This window comes from Carettochelys insculpta, chromosome 20 (genome assembly GCF_033958435.1).
Source record: "Carettochelys insculpta isolate YL-2023 chromosome 20, ASM3395843v1, whole genome shotgun sequence".
NCBI lineage: Eukaryota > Metazoa > Chordata > Testudines > Carettochelyidae > Carettochelys > Carettochelys insculpta.
The window spans coordinates 8,177,681-8,194,819 of NC_134156.1; the positions used below are offsets into that span (position 1 = coordinate 8,177,681).

At 45.6% G+C, this 17,139-nt stretch overlaps 1 protein-coding gene across 1 annotated transcript in view; it reads right to left on the reverse strand.

The window, feature by feature from the left end:
• The window catches only part of SAP30BP (SAP30 binding protein), a 58,291-nt gene that overhangs the window by 5,599 nt on the left and 35,553 nt on the right, over positions 1–17,139 (reverse strand). Inside the window, exons 4-7 of the mRNA XM_075014450.1 lie at positions 11,874–11,916; positions 5,080–5,168; positions 776–867; positions 218–278 (exon numbers count right to left, since the gene is read on the reverse strand). Of these exons, the coding sequence (XP_074870551.1) occupies positions 218–278; positions 776–867; positions 5,080–5,168; positions 11,874–11,916 (285 nt within the window). The remainder of the gene's footprint in view (positions 1–217; positions 279–775; positions 868–5,079; positions 5,169–11,873; positions 11,917–17,139) is intronic.

A 17,139-nucleotide genomic window follows, 5' to 3' on the forward strand; every position in this document is an offset into this window, starting at 1 on the left:
TGCTCCCTCAGACCATTCATGTGCCCCCTACAAGCCCCACTTCCACTCCCATTTGCAATGCTCTTTGGGGTCACTGTTACACAGAGCACGTTGTGCTTCAATGCAACTGGAGATCAAATGCAGACAGATCTCTGACTATTTCAGTCATCAGCCCTAAATGACCTGTCTCAGAACAGAACTGATGAGAGCTTCATATACTCACCCCATCTCCTCTTACCTTAGGATAATTTGTACCAAGTTCATCAATTGCACAAAACTGGATGAGCTTTTCATAGATGCTGAGACAGAAGAACCACCATTAGATTATTTCTAGCTTTTCCCCACCTTTTACAATTTTAAGCTCATCACATTTCCTGGTACAAAGAGGCTAGTGCTCCTTTTCAACAGACGAGCGGACAGACCAAGCGTAAAGAGCATCACTCTGACGATGCCCAAACACCACAGTACGCAAAGCATTCCGTAAATCCGAGTTATTCCTCTGCCCAACTAGAGGTTCACCTCCCAACTCCTAACCCAGAAAACTGCCACCCAGAGTCATACCTAAAGTCCTATACAACCCGTTTTAAAATGTGCATTTCAGTTGTATATTTCATGGCTCTGCAAAGAGTCTCAGGCTCGCTTGTTTCTAAGGTGGTGTTTCTAGATTTTCTTGCTGATTTCATGATCAGCGACAGCATTTGTTGCTCAACATCCCCATTTCTGATATGGGCCCAGTGACAAGGAAGACATCTTGGATTAGTTTGAGTGGTGGTGTAATTCCAAAGGCAAAACCCACCTGGGATTACGAAATTCCTTCTTTCTCTGAATGATGTAGTTCATGTCCATACCCTCTTTTATCTTCCTATCATACAACTTTTGAATCTTATCCTACATAAAAAGGAAGCAGCGTAAGAACCAACACCAAGTTGTAACATATAGGTAGACAATAGTCAATATGAACAAACATGGATGTCTCATATCTGTGCAGTTAAACCCAAACTGGCCCTCTCTTACCTTAGAACAGTAATTTTACAGAGGTAGAAGGCTGATGGACACATAATTTAAATTAATTTGTGGTGACACTTTCTCTTCTCAGACTCACCGCATCACTCTGCACCCCCCAACCCTGCATGATCCACTATACAAAGTGGGCTACCAAGCTCTTAAATGAGCAATGATACCTCCCTGCTTTGTAGGGTTGCTTAAATCTCCCCACACCATTAGTGATGTTAGAGTAATATAAAACCCCAAGGCAAAGCAAACTAAAAGCTCATCCCCCTGGTTTCAGCTCACAAGAGAAAAAAAGATGGATTAGTTCAGTGGCTTTCAAACTGTGGTCCACAGAGTCCCACCAAGTGCAGGGGTGCATGCATGGAGCAGCAGAAAGCACTGTTGTCATGTGGCTCGGCGCTAGAGAGACCACATTCCCCTAGGCTAAATATGGGACACCAGGGGACAGGAACTGTCCCAGCTAAAATGGGACAGATGGTCACTGAAAATCAGGCAATGGCTGCGCCCTTCTTCCCACCCCGACCTCTCACCTCCAGCCCGCCCCTGAACCCCCCACCCACTGCTGCACTTTACCTCCGACCTAACCTCCCAAACCCCAGCCCGCTCCTGCACCCTCCCTCCTATCTACACCCCACACCCCACCCCTGGCGCACTGGGCCTGGGGAGAGAAACAGGCCTGCAGCAGGTTCTTCAGGACTTGGTGCTGTGGACTCCCAAGGGGCTCTGGCCCTAGCCCCAAGCTGCACAGGGCTCCAGGGAGGATGACTCTGGTCCTGTGGAATGTCTGGGGGAGGGGGGGCCATGGCCCCACACAGTACAAGACTCCAGCCCTGGCCCTGTGATGTGGCAAGGGCTGGGGAGGGTGACTCCACCCTCGCACCACGCAGCGCTCTCGCCCCAGGTCTGCAGCAGGGACTGCCCCAGTAGGGCTCCAGTCCCAGTTCCATCCCAGCCCCGTGGTGGGACTCCGGGAGTAAGGGCCTCCACACCATACAGGGCTCCAGCCCTGACCCCGTAATGTGGTGGGGGTGGGGGCTTTGCCTTCGCACTATGCAGGGCTCCTGCTGCAGTAGGGCTCTGGCTCTGCCCTAGCCCCGTGGCAGGCACTGGGGGTGGATGGGTCTCCAGTGATGGCCCCAGGCCTGCACTATGATGTCCCCAGCTCCAGCCCCCACACTTCCCTGCCCCCCAGCTCCATCCCCAGCCCAACCACGCACCTGAACAAGGCTGGGGCTGGCACTGGCGTCCCAGTGGTGCAGCAGGTGGGGAGCTACATTTTTAAAATGGCGTTGGCCATAAAAAAAGCCCTGCGAGTCTCCAGCCAGCACAGGAAAAGGTCACAGGGGTGGGGGTCAAATACAGGACAATTAGTCCCATTTAAAAAATAATAGGAGGCCACTTTTTGTTTCCTGAAATACAGTACTGTCCCACGTAATACGGGATGGATGGTCACCCTACTCAGAGTCACATTTAATGGCTGAAAGAGCTGCGTGTTGGCCACCCTGGACAAAGCAAAAACTAGCGGGTCCCTCTGAAAAGTAGGAAGACTCTTCACTTTGTACAGAGCTTTTCAAGATAACAGTGTTAGAGGGAATCTGCTCAGGGGATGGTGGAGGGATAACTGAGCAAGGGCTGAAATAAGAGGATAATTTATTTCCAAATCTCCAAAGTATGCTGATCTCCCTACAGAAATGCAAAATGTTCCAGTTGTGCAATTTCCATAAAAAACACAGTTTGAACTGCTTGCAAAAGTGGAATGAGTCTGTTCTTTAAGGTAGTTTGGGGTAGACATATTCCACATGGGGGGGGAGATGGTACTGAAAGGAAATGGATCTCTCTTAATTTATCAGATCTTTGCACTAGTTTGCTGCATTCCCCAGACCTATGCACTCTTACTCATTCCCTGATGTCAAGCCATTAAAATCTCTTGCAGTACAAAACAGAACTAACGGGTGTGTCAGATACGTTGCACAAAGAGGGTGCATTGTGTACTGTCATTCAAAACAACTTGCTATTACAGGCTGCTGTTTTGTTTTATTATGGGCTTGTAACTCACCTTTTGGACATTTCCCCACAACAGTTCACCATCACCGTGCCATCTAAAATTGTCCACCACTATTAACCCTTCTAGCAGATGGCAGGAAACAGCAACCCCTCATACGCCTTCCCCCAGTCTACAGCATGCATGAATGTGGACCACTGTTAAGTAATATTTGAAGTACTCTCCCACCTGTTTCAAGGACTAACAGTTTTAATACACAAAGGGGCTGCTTCACATTTCTATGGACAACCCTCTTAGATACATGAGTAGAAAAATCTGACCCTCCAGAGTCAGTGTTGATAAACAGATTTCACCACATATACAGAAAACCAATGAAAAAAATATATGTTTGACCATCAAACTTTAAACAGACACAGGAAAAAAATGCTCCTTGAAAACTTCAGATTTTGATTTAAGGCTATTTACTTTGTATATTCTGATACTGAGCTTGACAAATTGTATTTTAATGGTTATAAAGATAATTTTGTATCTAAGTCTACTGTCATTAAATAACTGTTTAACCCCTACCCCACATTTCCTGCCACTGTGAAACTGAAAAAAAAGAATATAAATAAACTTAGATATATTATATATAAATCAAATTCTGCTGTGCCCACTTATGCATCAACTCCACTACCAGCAGACGACAACAACTCCAGGCTATAAGACCTAATATGATAAAAGAGGACATTAACATTGAATGCAAACAAGTAGCACTAGCAGCAATCATATACTTGCATGAACTTCCCACCCCTAAACTAAATTCAGCTCCACATCTGCCTCAGAAATATGGGTGAGGAAATATCTTATCAGACCCACTTCTGTGTGGCTCAACATTCTCGCCAACAGCGTACGGGGCTGTGAAAGGTACTCGCCAGCATCCTAGCAAGACGCAGCAGCATCACAGAAGCTGGGTTTGAGCCTGTGCCCATATGCCCACACTGCAACTGAACAGCCCTGTAGCATGAGTCCCATAAGCTGAGAGACCAGCTATGGGTGTTCAACTGCAGTATATCTATACTCAGAGTTAAAGAACACTGTGGAAGTATGCTACAGTTAGTTAGATGGGAGAGCTTCGACCAAGAGTGGAACACAAGCAGAAATGGCAGCTTCTCAGTTTAGATCAGTACCCACCACTTCTACATTTCAGCAGAGCACAGGCCAACACACAATGTGGGCTATATCCCCACCCTATCCAATTATTCTCCTGGGTAGCTCTGGGGCAGGACAAAAGTTACTCACTCAATTTCCTGCCCCGCCCCCCCATAGATGGAGAAATTTACTACACAAAAGGCCATGTCTACATGAGCCCCAAACTTCGAAATGGCCACACAAATGGCCATTTCGAAGTTTACTAATGAAGTGCTGAAATGCATATTCAGCGCTTCATTAGCATGCAGGCGGCCACGGCGCTTCGAAATTGATGCGGCTCGCTGCCGTGCGGCTCCTTTTCAAAAGGGCTCCGCCTACTTCGAAGTCCCCTTATTCCCATGAGCAGATGGGAATAAGGGGACTTTGAAGTAGGCGGGGTCCTTTCGAAAAGGAGCCTCGTCGGGACGAGCCGCACGGCAGCGAGCCACATCAATTTCGAAGTGCTGCGGCCGCCCGCATGCGAATGAAGCGCTGAATATGCATTTCAGTGCTTCATTAGTAAACTTCGAAATGGCCATTTGCGTGGCCATTTCGAAGTCTGGGGCTAGTGTAGACGTAGCCAAAGACTTAAAAGCAGTGAAGGTGATAAATTAAGTTCCTACCTACTCAATTAATGTATCATTTTGCCCCGTTGCCTGAAAAGCCTAGCTGTAGTGCTCACAATGAAGCCCAGTATGCAAAGTGGGGAACTTTTATACCACATTTGACTTTATGAGATTGAGGAAAAAACTCTCTCTCAAATTGTTTTGATTCTGTAGAAATCTGTTCTGCTGCATTTTAGGTCTAGATTTCCCAGATGAATTTTAGATTGCTAGGTCTTGGGATGTTTGGTCAACGGGTTAACTGAAATTTCAGATAAATCCTTAGAGATTGAAAACTGGAAGTTCTGTACCTACCTGTAAGTGGTTGGAACACCTGCCTGGGGGTTCTGGTGGGATTTTGATCTCATCTGGAGACATATTTCTTACTCGCTCTGAGAATGAAGCTGCAATGAAAGAGCAGGACATGATGCCTGGCACTGCAAGCAGTTTTGAGCTGACCAATCATGAAAGCCCATTTTACACCCTCACTGGCACCATCTGGTCATTTTGAGGATTCAGGACTGGCAAAATGGGGAGGAAGCACCCAGGCAGCACCCAAGGAAACTTGGCAATTTTGAGCAACAGGCTTGAGACTAGAGTTTTGCAGAATGGAGGATGGAGACTCAGAGATGTGCATAGGAAGTTTGTGTAGCACTTCCATGCACCTACTACATTTGGCTTAATCCTTCCCTTTCAGGGATATAAGAACTCATTTAGATGGCCTGTGAAAGGCAGGTGGGCTTTCCTACTATTGACTGCTCTTCTATTCCAAAGCAGTTAACAGTATGCTGTTTTTCTGGCGGGGGCTGGGGTGGCGTAAATCAGACACAAATGGCTCTGCAGGTACAGGAATGAGAGCTGTTCAACAGGCATTATCCTATCCCAGCACTGCATACCACCCTATGAAATGTGCTTCACCTCTGCACCAAACTGCGCACACCAATTACTTGCCGTCTTGCTCTGAAAGTTTCAGACAATGTGCTGTCTGAAGCCACAGTCTTCCTCCTGGCTTTCAGCATATAATCCCATGAAGAGTGTCTAACTGTGCAAGTGAGGAACCAAAAGGAGGGACAACCTAAACTAGTGCAGATTATGGTCTGCTAGGTTTGAAAGAGACCAATTTTAGATTCTGCTTATTTCAGGGCAGCAAATTTATACTGAAATGTAGTCTGAAAAGACGACACACAAACACCAAGAGTCACCAGGAGTTAGTAATCCCAGCCCCCATTCTTATCTTGAAGTTAATAGCAGATGCTTTGATTTCAACTCACAGGGTTAGATTATTACTAGAAAGAACAATTTACTGAGACGGATGACAAAACAGTACAGGTTTGACACATTGCTCCAGAATTCATTTTTAATTTGGCTTTACAGCTCAGCTAGGAAACCAGATGGGAATGTCTGCGCAAAGTAGGGTCTCAGATTCTGAAAACAGCTAAGGCTGCAGATAAGAAGAATTACATGGCTTCAATATTATTTCCTCCTCTTTTATATGAGCATAATAAGGACAACAGAGAATGCAGATCTGGCAAGCAACCACTCTTTCTGCTTGATTGGGACGTTATGGAGAGTTAAATTCTTCAGCAATTGCAAGTAAATAGAAATGTGTCCTTTGGCATTTACAAATAGTACACACGCCTCTGTGGAGAGGGGAATGCTTGCCAAAGTCCCTACAGAAAAGCAGCCACTTTGGGACTCCTAGACAACAAGGCCACATTTGTTATAGGTTACAGCTGCTAGCAGAATGGGGGGATAACTCTAATTTAATTAGCATTTCACAAATACAGGAAAATATGAGCGAATGCATGGAAATGGTGAATGACAAAAGGGAGATGACACACTCCAGAAAAGGTAGAATAGAGTATTGGGATCATAATGTAGTCACGTTTTTGGATGGAAGACTACAAGAGCAAGGAGCGGATCCAATCCAAACTAAACACAAAGGGGTGACACTAAATTCAGGTACATGTTCAAGATCAGTGTCTTTCGCATCTCCTCTGCAGATGGTTAGAAGATTTATTAAGGGAAATAAACGGATATAAGGAAGTGAGAAACAGAACTTTCACAGAAAGGGATTTTTTAACTGAAAGTCAGCCAGAATTTGAATGCAGGAAATCTCCACTACCCAGTATATCATTCAAATTAGCCCAGAGAACAGTGGTGGGCAACCTGCAGACCCCCTGGCTGTGCCCTGTCCCATGCGCCTCTCACACAGTGAGGCTCTGGAGTCCCTCGTTTTCTACTCTGCCTCCTCCTTCCCAGAACTTTCAGAGAGTGATTTGCACTCCATCCCTGCTCCTTCCCCTTCCCCTTCCTCCCAGAACTACAAGAGGCACAAACAAATGATTCACGGCATTTCAGTTATGGGAGGGAGCGCAAATCAGTGCGAGGAACCGGAGCGCCAGTGTCCCAATGCGCAAAAGGCCTGTGGGGGTGGGGGGGAAGGCAGGGAGAGGCCACTGCAAGTGATACCCTGGTGAGCTACTGCGGCCCACTGAGGGGAAGGAGGGCTGCTCATGCGCCCACTCACCATTCATGGTTGCCCAGTGCTGCCAGGAAAAGAGATGGCGTGGCAATTGGTCAACAAAACTCTACTGGAGAGGGATAATGAGAATAACATGCTGGGCTTGTGCTGGGAAACAGAAGGATATACTGACCCAGAGTTTTCACTTCCCTCCCTCATTTGGTTGTCTATATTTGATGCATCTGGAAGTGCTCAGTTATCAGAGCAACCCTGATGTGCAATCCAAACTCTCCTCCTGCTTGGAGCACACTTCTCAGTGTTAGGCTCATCTTCAAAGAACAGTTAACCCCAACTGTGCACATGGAAAATACTCTAATTGGGTTTGGAGGTGGTTTAACCACATGCTACCTTAACCAGCTGGGAGTATGGGCGAGAGCTGAGGCTTCACCTTAACTTACCTGAAATCTGCCATCTTTGCAGTGAGGACAGACCAAAAAAAAAAAAACAAAAAACAAACAAACAAGCACTCAACTAGGAAAAAAAGTCCTCCAATTTCCTTCCAACGATTCCTCCCAAGAGGACAAACTCTTGGGTAATTGACAAATGACTGGAAATGCACCCTAGAGCAGCCCAGCCCAAAGAGCCATGGGATATGCCCCAGGCACACAGGCCAGTATGAAAATAATGAAGACAAATTAATTATGTAGAACTCTGAGGTGGAGATGCTGATGCCAGGTCTGGACTAACACAGATGCTCAGATCTGGAAGCCAGTCAGCTGGGGTTACAGCTAAGTGAATAATTTCCACTAAACTGAAAAATCAGTTATGTGCTCAACCTGACAAGAAAGGAATACAGCAATCCCCCAGGGTCCACGATTTCAATTTCTGCTTAACTTGCACTAATGTGAGTTAAGTGCAAATGGAAAGCGCTCCCGCTCCCGGCTAGGGGAGCCAGGTGGGCACACACTGCAGCACGGTTTCTCCCAGCTGGAGAGAAGCTGACTGCAGCAAATGTCTGCCTGCTGGGTTCCCCCAGCTGTGGAGCCAGGCAGGCAGAGCTCCGCCGTGTCTGTCTGCCCACCTGGCTCCCACAGCTGGGGGAAGCTGGGCAGGCAGATCGCTGTGCTGCTGTGGCTGTCTGTCCCCTGGCTTCTCCCAGCTGGGGGGAGTTGGGAGAAGCTGCACCTGGCTCCCAGAATGGCAGGAACTGGGAAATTGACCAGCTGCTGCCTGGTCCCTGGCACCCCTTCACTTGCTGGAGCCAAGAAACTGACCAGGGCTGGTGCCCTCCTCAGTTTCCTGGCTCCCCCGCATCATGTGGGAAATTTGAGATATGTGGGGGTTGCGAGAACACAACCCCTGCATAAGTCAGAGGTCTACTGTATTGTAACCAGTGAAAGTCTTTGGAGAAAGTGTGTCAGGGTATTTTGGGGTATGTACATTCATACTTTTAATATACTAAACTGCTCTCTGCCAGTGTACACCAAGATTACCCCAAAATTCTAGAGCCCCCTTTTCCATTAGTTTTTTTTCCCCCCCAGTTGGTAGACTGAATGATTTCAGGCAGATCCTGGGAACTCCAGCCTACTGAGAAAACAGCCACCCAGGCCGATTTGACAAGTTTTATTTGTTCAGGATTTGTAGTGCCCCTTTATGTAAACACAGAGAGCTTTTAAGTGGCAATTTAAGAGCTCTGCTCTCTACATCTCTTTCCATGTATGCAGGTGTGAATCTGCTCAATCAGTGGTGACCGAACCACATTTGGCTCTTTCACAGGTAAAATGCAGTTCAAGGAGCACCCCATCCCCCCACCTTCTCCAACTACCAGACTCGGGGAGAAGCTTGGGATTTCTGCCTTGCAGCAGGGTGGTGGGGGAGAGGCTTCTGCCCAACCTGGGGAGCAGGGTCCCCCTTGGGGCATGCCGCGAAAGCTTAGGGTTTTACCAGAAGCAGAGCCGAAGCCCCAAGTTGCCAAAGGTGTTTCCCATTGGGCAGAAGCCCTGAACCCTGAAAGGCATGTCCCAGCTCTTGAACTTCTGAAGAGTTATATACAGCTCAGTGGGTCAAAAAGTGTCCTTATAGGACATACCCAGCTGCTCTGTGGTCCTGTTATTTCATACATTATCAAAGCTCTGCTTTTTGTGCAAATCAGGAGGGAGTGACATTGGGTGTGGCTTCTGACCGAGCCTGCAGTCTTCTCCCTCCTACCCTAAAGGTTTTCAGGAAGTCAGGTAGCTAACGTGAGTCACCATTTCAGGCACACCCAAGTTCTGGCTTGTAATAAGTAACTATTCATACCTGGCAGCTAGAGATCTGATTGGGCTGAGAAAACTTCCACAGGACAAGTCGTCAGACAGACAGACTGGCATGAATCAGCTAGTGGTTGAACTGTATTTGGGAGTATGTCCCAAGGACGCTTCTTGAGCTGCAAGTCAAGGCATCCTCTTCCAAAGAATGCCAAGATGACCAATTTGTTAGGTCTACAGATTTGCTTTCAACAACCGACAACGTAGTTTACGTTAAGAAATCAAACAATTAATTTGTTCAATTATATAGCTAGCAGAGATTTTGATAAGTACAAAATGGAAGACTTCCAAACAATCCACACACTGGAGTTCTGCAAAAAGCACAATGGAAACTACTCAACCTTCCCCTTCACACTCAGTTCAGTGTTACTCCTCAAGGAATGGATTGTGACTGCACAACCATAACCTAGTACTCCAAGATATCTCTGGATGCACTGTGGATAGCACAGAACCAATTGACTCTACCTTCATGTGTACGATGGCCAAAGATATGTGAAGCCCTGATATATGGACAAGTGACATGCAAAACTCGGGCAAGCCGAAATGGGGCACCGTCTGCATTCTGATCCACCCCAAACATAATTGCTTTCTCATACATAATTGCAAGTGTGGGTTTCTACAATTTCTTGGCAGCAAAAAGCAGAATCACAGGGAAGAATACCATGCATTAACATGCCACAGAGTAACCCATCTTTGAAAGGCCACTGTTAATTAACAGCTCTTTGTGGGCTGTGGAATGCAGAGGAAGACCAGTATATACTGGCCATATTTTCCGATGTAAAATATCCAAATGCTCTCTTTGCATAGGCAGAAAGGAAATTCTCTCCTTGAACAGCTTTGTACACAGCAAAAGAATCAGTATATTGCTGCCAGTGGCTACTTCAACAGTATATTTCAGAATGGCTACCTGAAGCCACACAAATGTAATGGGAGATGCAGCCACCAGCATTACAACTCCTCACACTTTGACGCAGCTAGCCATTCTTCTGACTTGCTCTAATGAACAATCCCTTTAGAAGAAGTTTCACATGTGGATGTATGTTGTGCTCTCTGAGCTCTTTTCCTTTAATGCTTGGCACACAGTTATAATGGCTAGAAAAAGAACTGGTATTTTGAAATTTAGGTGGAAGGAGAAATTGACCTTCAGAGAGTTATGAAACAACTTCTGTGGAAGATTTTCAACATACTGGTATCACAGATAGAGTTTAGATGCCCGTTTTGAACTGAAAGGATTTGGAATACTCGATCCAGGCTCCAGGTTAACTGTAAGCCTTCAAAGGGCACTTGGCTGCAATATTAAACAAACAGTCTCTGCAGTGGAACAGAGCATAGACATGGCCTTACATAGGCTACATTACAGGCTTTTTGGTGACGTGACTGTACCACTGCACTGACATGGCTGTAAGGTCTGCTGTATACTCGCTCCATACCAACTGAGGGAAAGCCATCTGTCAGCCCATTTAAACCACTGCAATGAGCAGTGTCTCCTTCCAACACAGTGTTGTCTACCCTGGAGCTTTTGTCAGTGAACTTAACGTCAGGATATGTCCACACAGGCAACTGGACGACAAAACATTTGTCTTTGGCACCTCTGAACAACAAAGCTTTGCCAATTACAAATGACAGCGCAAGCAGCAGTTGTCGGCAGGAATATATATCATAGATCTGGAAGGGATCTTGAGAGGTCATTGAGTCCACTCCCCTGCACTCACAGCAGGACCCACCACCATCCCTGACAGACATTTTTCTCCTCTAACCTGCACCAGGCCCTTGAAAGGGCCCCTCAAAGACTGAGCACACAACCCTGAGTTTTCAAGGCCAATGCTTTAGCCACTGAGGTACCCCTCCCCCCAGTGCTCTCCATCCTCATTTTTTCTTGTTGGTAGGCAAGCCAACAATAAGCAACTATACTGTCTGCCATTAGCAGCATGGCTGCATGACTAAAGCTGTACCACTAAAAGCTGTGTAGTGTAGATATAGCCTCAGTCTGGGCTGTTCTCCCCCACCGCACACTATTCAGTGACAAAAGCGCTAACGCAGGAATTGTGTGAAGAGTCACCCTTTTCAGAGCCGCAAGTTTCAGCACAGTAACTTGCTTGCATAAGCTATGCTCCTCATCAAAGTGGTCATGAAGCTATGCCTCTCATGAAAGTTCAAACCAAACAAACATTAGCCTGGTAGATGAGGTCACTGAAAATATTCCAGTGAGGAGAGCCTGAGCACAGAGGAAACCCCAATTAAATACCACATGAACAGGATCTTCACTAGTGGAGAGAGAGAAGTGTAAAGAGATTATGTGCATGTATAATTTTACAATATATAGCACTATGTGAACTTACCAACTAGCTCCTGTGGGTCTCTCTTCTCCATTTCTGAGAACTCCTGAGGGGGAGGAAGGGAGAGAAAAAAAATAACTGTTAGCAAGATAGGTCTTTTTGATTTATGCACTAGCGTCACTGACTAAACATCAAAACAAAAAGCAGTCAAGTAGCACTTTAAAGACTAGCAAAATAGTTTATTAGGTGAGCTTTCGGGGGACAGACCCACGTCTTCAGACCATAGCCAGCCCAGAACAGACTCAATAGTCTGTTGTGGGCTGGCTATGGTCTGAAGACGTGGGTCTGTCCCCCGAAAGCTCACCTAATAAACTATTTTGCTAGTCTTTAAAGTGCTACTTGACTGCTTTTTGTTTTGATAGTGTACAGACTAGCACGGCTTCCTCTCTGTTACTGGCTAAACATGTTTATATTAACTCTCCGAGCAGCTACATAAAGATTAAAAAGGAAAAATGGAATGTATAATACACGCAAGGAAATGCTTTCCATCAGAATTGCAAATGCAGGACTGGAAGGAACCTCATCAAGTATAACCCTCCGAGCTGAAGCAGGATCAAGTAAAGCTGGACAGTCATCCCTGACGTGTTTGTTCAACCTGTTCTCAGAATTCCTCAGTGATCAGGATTTGACAGCCTTGGTGGGACACTTATTCCAGAACTTAACAACCCCTATACTTCCCCCCACCACCACTCGAAATCTCCTTTGCTGCTGATCAAGGCTACCATTCTTGTCTTGCCTTCAGTGGACACAGAAAACAACAGCCCTTAACATATCTGAAGAGTTATCAGGACCTTTTTTCAGTCTCTTTTCCCAAGACTAAGATTCCCAGAGTATTTTTAATCTTTAGTCATAGGTCAGATTTGCTAAAGTTTTTATCCTTCTTTTTTGTTCTTCTCTGGACTCTCTTGGATCTGTACACACACTCACTTTTTTAAGCATGATGTTCTGAAGTGAACAGGTACTTCAGCTGAGGCCTAACCAATGCCAAGAAAAGTTGCACGATTACATTCAACACTCCTACAAATACACCTTCATATGATATTACAGTAAACCTTCGATTTAACCAATTGTGGGGAGGGAATGTTCATTAAACCCAAAAGTCCATTAAATTGTAGGGTTTACTTCCCACCAATGCCCGTCAGGTACCCCGGCTCCCTCCCCCCTGCCCCTCAAAACTCCCGCTACTCACCACTGGAACTGCCGCTGCTGGCGGAGCCACTGCAGCCCACCAAAGCAGCTGGGGGTGCCGCCGTGCACAGCAGCAAGAGCCCCACCACAGACTGGGAAAGCCAGCACTGCCACTGGAGGCACCACCCGCTCCTCCCACCAGCGGTGGGATGCACAGGTGAGTGCTGTTTGTGCATGTACATGCCCACCCCGGTGGGAGGAGCGTGTGTCAGCTCCAGTGGCAGTTTTTCAAGGCTGCGGCAGCTGGAAAAGGCTGCTCCGTTGTGGTAAATCCTTGAAGGGGTCTGATTTAGGATCTTCTTCCCAAAGTCCACAAAAATCGAGGGTTTACAGTAACATGTTTTGCAACTGCATAATATTGTAGACTCACTCAGCTTGTGAAGAACTATAACCCACAGTTCCTTTTCAGCAGCACTACTGACATCACAAAATCCATCAAACCTTTACACAACTCTTTCTAGTCTTTCAAATTCAGTCGATTTTATCTAGGAGCCGAAGCTCGATTTCTAGAAACACCAAACATTCTCAGCTCTCAGTAACCTCAGTGAGGGCTGTAGTGTTCAACAACTTGGGAGGGTTAGGGGGGATGGATCAGATCTGAAGAACTGACCACATGAGATCAGAAGACCATTGACTCATCAAGACCGGTACCTGAACACTGACAAGGGTGGTTCAGAGGTTGTTCCCCCACTCCCCCACTTTTTACCAACAGTGCAAAGCCATTGTATGTCCCCCTTTTATTAAGGGAGACTTTTTATTCCTTCACAGCTCAGACTTCAAAATTAGAACTCCCTCAAAGGGCCATAAATGGAAACAAGATCGCATATAAATTGCTTGTTAGACTCCAGTGCTGTTCAAGATATCAATGAGACCTCCATGAAAGAAGCAGCAGCAGTCAACTGGAGAAGTGAAACTGCTCATGTATCAGGTCATTATCTTCACTGAGACAGCACTTCAAACGTATAAGTTGCTCTACTGAAAAAAGTCACTTCTCAACAGTAAATATTGATGATTTGAGAGGACTGCTAAGACAAAAAAGTGACCAAACAAAGTGACCATGAGCCAAACTGTCTAAGGTCATGTTATGTGAGGTAATTTGGATTTACAATTACATGACTGTAAGAACTTAATCTGGCACTATGCATTTCTACAAGAGAAGGGGGTTTTACGGAAAAAGGTGGTCTTGAGAATGTGGTGAAAGATTATCCAAAGCCAAGCAAGTATCCAAATACACTGGAGGTCCCAGGAAAATTACTAGCTCTTACACAATTCTCCCCAAATGGCACAAGGCCTCTGAGGCAGCCATGGCAACAGTATTCTAACCACCTCCCTCTTCCCCAAAACAGTCTTTCACGATTCACTGGACTCTTGTGTCCAAAATTCCTCAGCTGCTCAGAACACTGAATCTATTCATTCAACCTGAAGTGAACACAATGCTGCCTTCTTGTTGCTTAGCAACCAAACACATTATACTCCATTATGGAGCACCTTTTTAATGTTGGGAAGAGGGGGCGAGGTCAGTAAGCTAATTTGGAAATTTGCTGTGCCAAATTCAGGCTGGCATTATAAAAATCACCAGTTCCCAGAGGGCTTCAGTGCCTTCGGGATCAAAAAACTTTTGTAGGACTAAATGGAGTGTAGTGATATTTACCGCCTTGCATGAAAAAAAAAGCATTGTGGCTGCAAGTACACTCAGGTCACAGAAACACAAGGCTGAGGCTATTTTTAAAAATGAGGTACATGGAGGAACACATGTGCCTGCTAGCCAGCTGGCTAGGAACCAATCTTGTCCTTTTATGTGGAACTGAAGTGGACTGGACTAGTGGGTCTTTGATCGTATCGATCTACCTCTACGCAGCTAATGTGCCCACACTGGAGTCTCGAGGCCTGTATTCTGCCACCTAATCTCTCAGGCCATTTGAAGCTTTTTGACAGATAACGATATACGCAAGAGAAAAATTTTAAATAGATACTGAAATTAGGAGGATGCAGGACATTTTGTAGCAAGTAATTTTAAGTGTCCACTAAGGAGATGGATGCTGTTTTCAGGTTAAAGCACTGAACTGGGGCTCTGGGGATATGGGATCTGTTCCTGTATTCCTAACAAATGCTATGTGACTGAATAAGTCACTGTCTGTCTCAGTATCCCATCTGTAAAATGGGGATTATCCTTCCCTTCCTCACAGGATTGCTGTGAGGGCAAATTCATAAATTAAACACTCACATACCAAGAATGTGCACAACAGACTAGCCTATGAAAAAAGAAAATGCAGTTACAGATATGGAAGACAGTCACTGGTTGCTTCTCCTCCAACCAATGCAGGATTGTTCCTAGTATGGTTTATCGTACCCCAAATAATGTCTTATGGGAGACTACTGCACACCCTAACGGGTATTACTACATACACGTTATCACACTTTTCACCTGGATGTCTAGGCACTAAATACACAAATTTGAGGTTAAGTTTACACTGCCACTTCACTGGCTTAGGGGTGTGAAAAAACACTCACGTCCCAAATACAGCAAGTCATAGTACCGTACAGTGCCAAAATAAGCCGGACTACAGCACCAGGAGCTGCGTTCCCAAAACAGTTAGCTGCTCCCCTCCTGAAGGTGGTTTAGCTAGGGCACTGGGAAAACTCTCCCTGTGCTCTTGTTGTGACCACACTTCTGCCTTTAAACACTGCTGCAGCTGTGCTTTAAACTTTCAAGTGTGGAGAAAGCCTAAAACTTAACATCTTTGTAGGGACAGAGATGCAAAGCAAAGGAACACAGAAGTCAGATTTTAGGGATCTCTTATCACCTACATTTCTGAACTATGGATTTGTCTCATGCATAAAGGATTTTTTATGTGCATATTCCAGAGAAGTTTAGTGAGACTTCCAAAGATTACCATTTTCACCAATGACTGACTTCAGCAACTATTTAAATTTTCTCACTGCTGTTCTGCCAGCACGTAGTGAACATTTCCCATTTACTGCTGTTGAGCAGGCAAGAAAGTGCCTTTTTCAAGCCTGGGGCAATGACAGCCTGATAGTTGTATATGTTATCAAGATGAACCACCAAGATGGAGTCATACCTGTTGACAAAGGACAGGCACTGTTTCTGCTTGTTACTTGTAAGAACTACAATATGAAAGCAAACTCTCCATCCCACTGTGGCGAGACATGGACTGTTAGTAAGAGATTCAGTCTAACAAAACTACAGGGTGTGTCCTCCCCTGGGGAAGGTTGAAAAAAAGAAAACACATTGGAATGCAGCCTACAATCAGGTCCCACAGCAAAAATCAACAGCAATCCCCTCACTTGGAACACAGATTAAAACATAGGAAGGAAATGAAAACAATATGAATCTGTGACACTGAAGAATTTAAGCTTGAGAAGATTTACCAAGAAAAGCCCATTTTATTTGATGGAAAGAATGGACTTATTTACAACAATGCTTGCTAAATCCTCCCTGAAACAAAATCCATAAATCCAGTACAAAGCTCACACCCACACTGTGGAACACAGCAGCTACCACACTTAGCGCTTGCCAAAGGACACCAATCCTACCATCAACTTCTCATGCTGGAGAGGCATAAGTTACTGGAGGCCCTTTTAACTATGCAGAAGGGGACAGAGCAGCGGAGAGGGAGAAGATAGCTGTCTTGGGGGGAAGGAAAGTATGTAATGGCTAGAGGGATTTGGGTGCTTAAAACAAGATCTAAGAGGTGGAACTGGATTGACAGATAAATCAATGTCAAATTCTCCAGCTTGGTTTCTCTCCTTTTCCACACTGTTTCACCCCAGACAAACCCACAAACTCTGTTTGGTGTCCCATCCCCACCATTACAACGATCTATCGGGTTGGAAACACCAAGTTCCACACAAGCAGCCTGATCTTACTTCCGTTAGTCAGATCCTCCCTCCTTTCATTTGTTATATCTGTCCTTTCCGCCATGCCTCAAATTAGACCATCACTATTCCAAAGAGCTTACTGTGTCCTCCTATAAGCCCGTACAGAATCCAGCACAATGGGACCCTCATCCTGATTAGGGCCCTTGGGCACTTCCACAATATTTTCAACACACCTTGATAG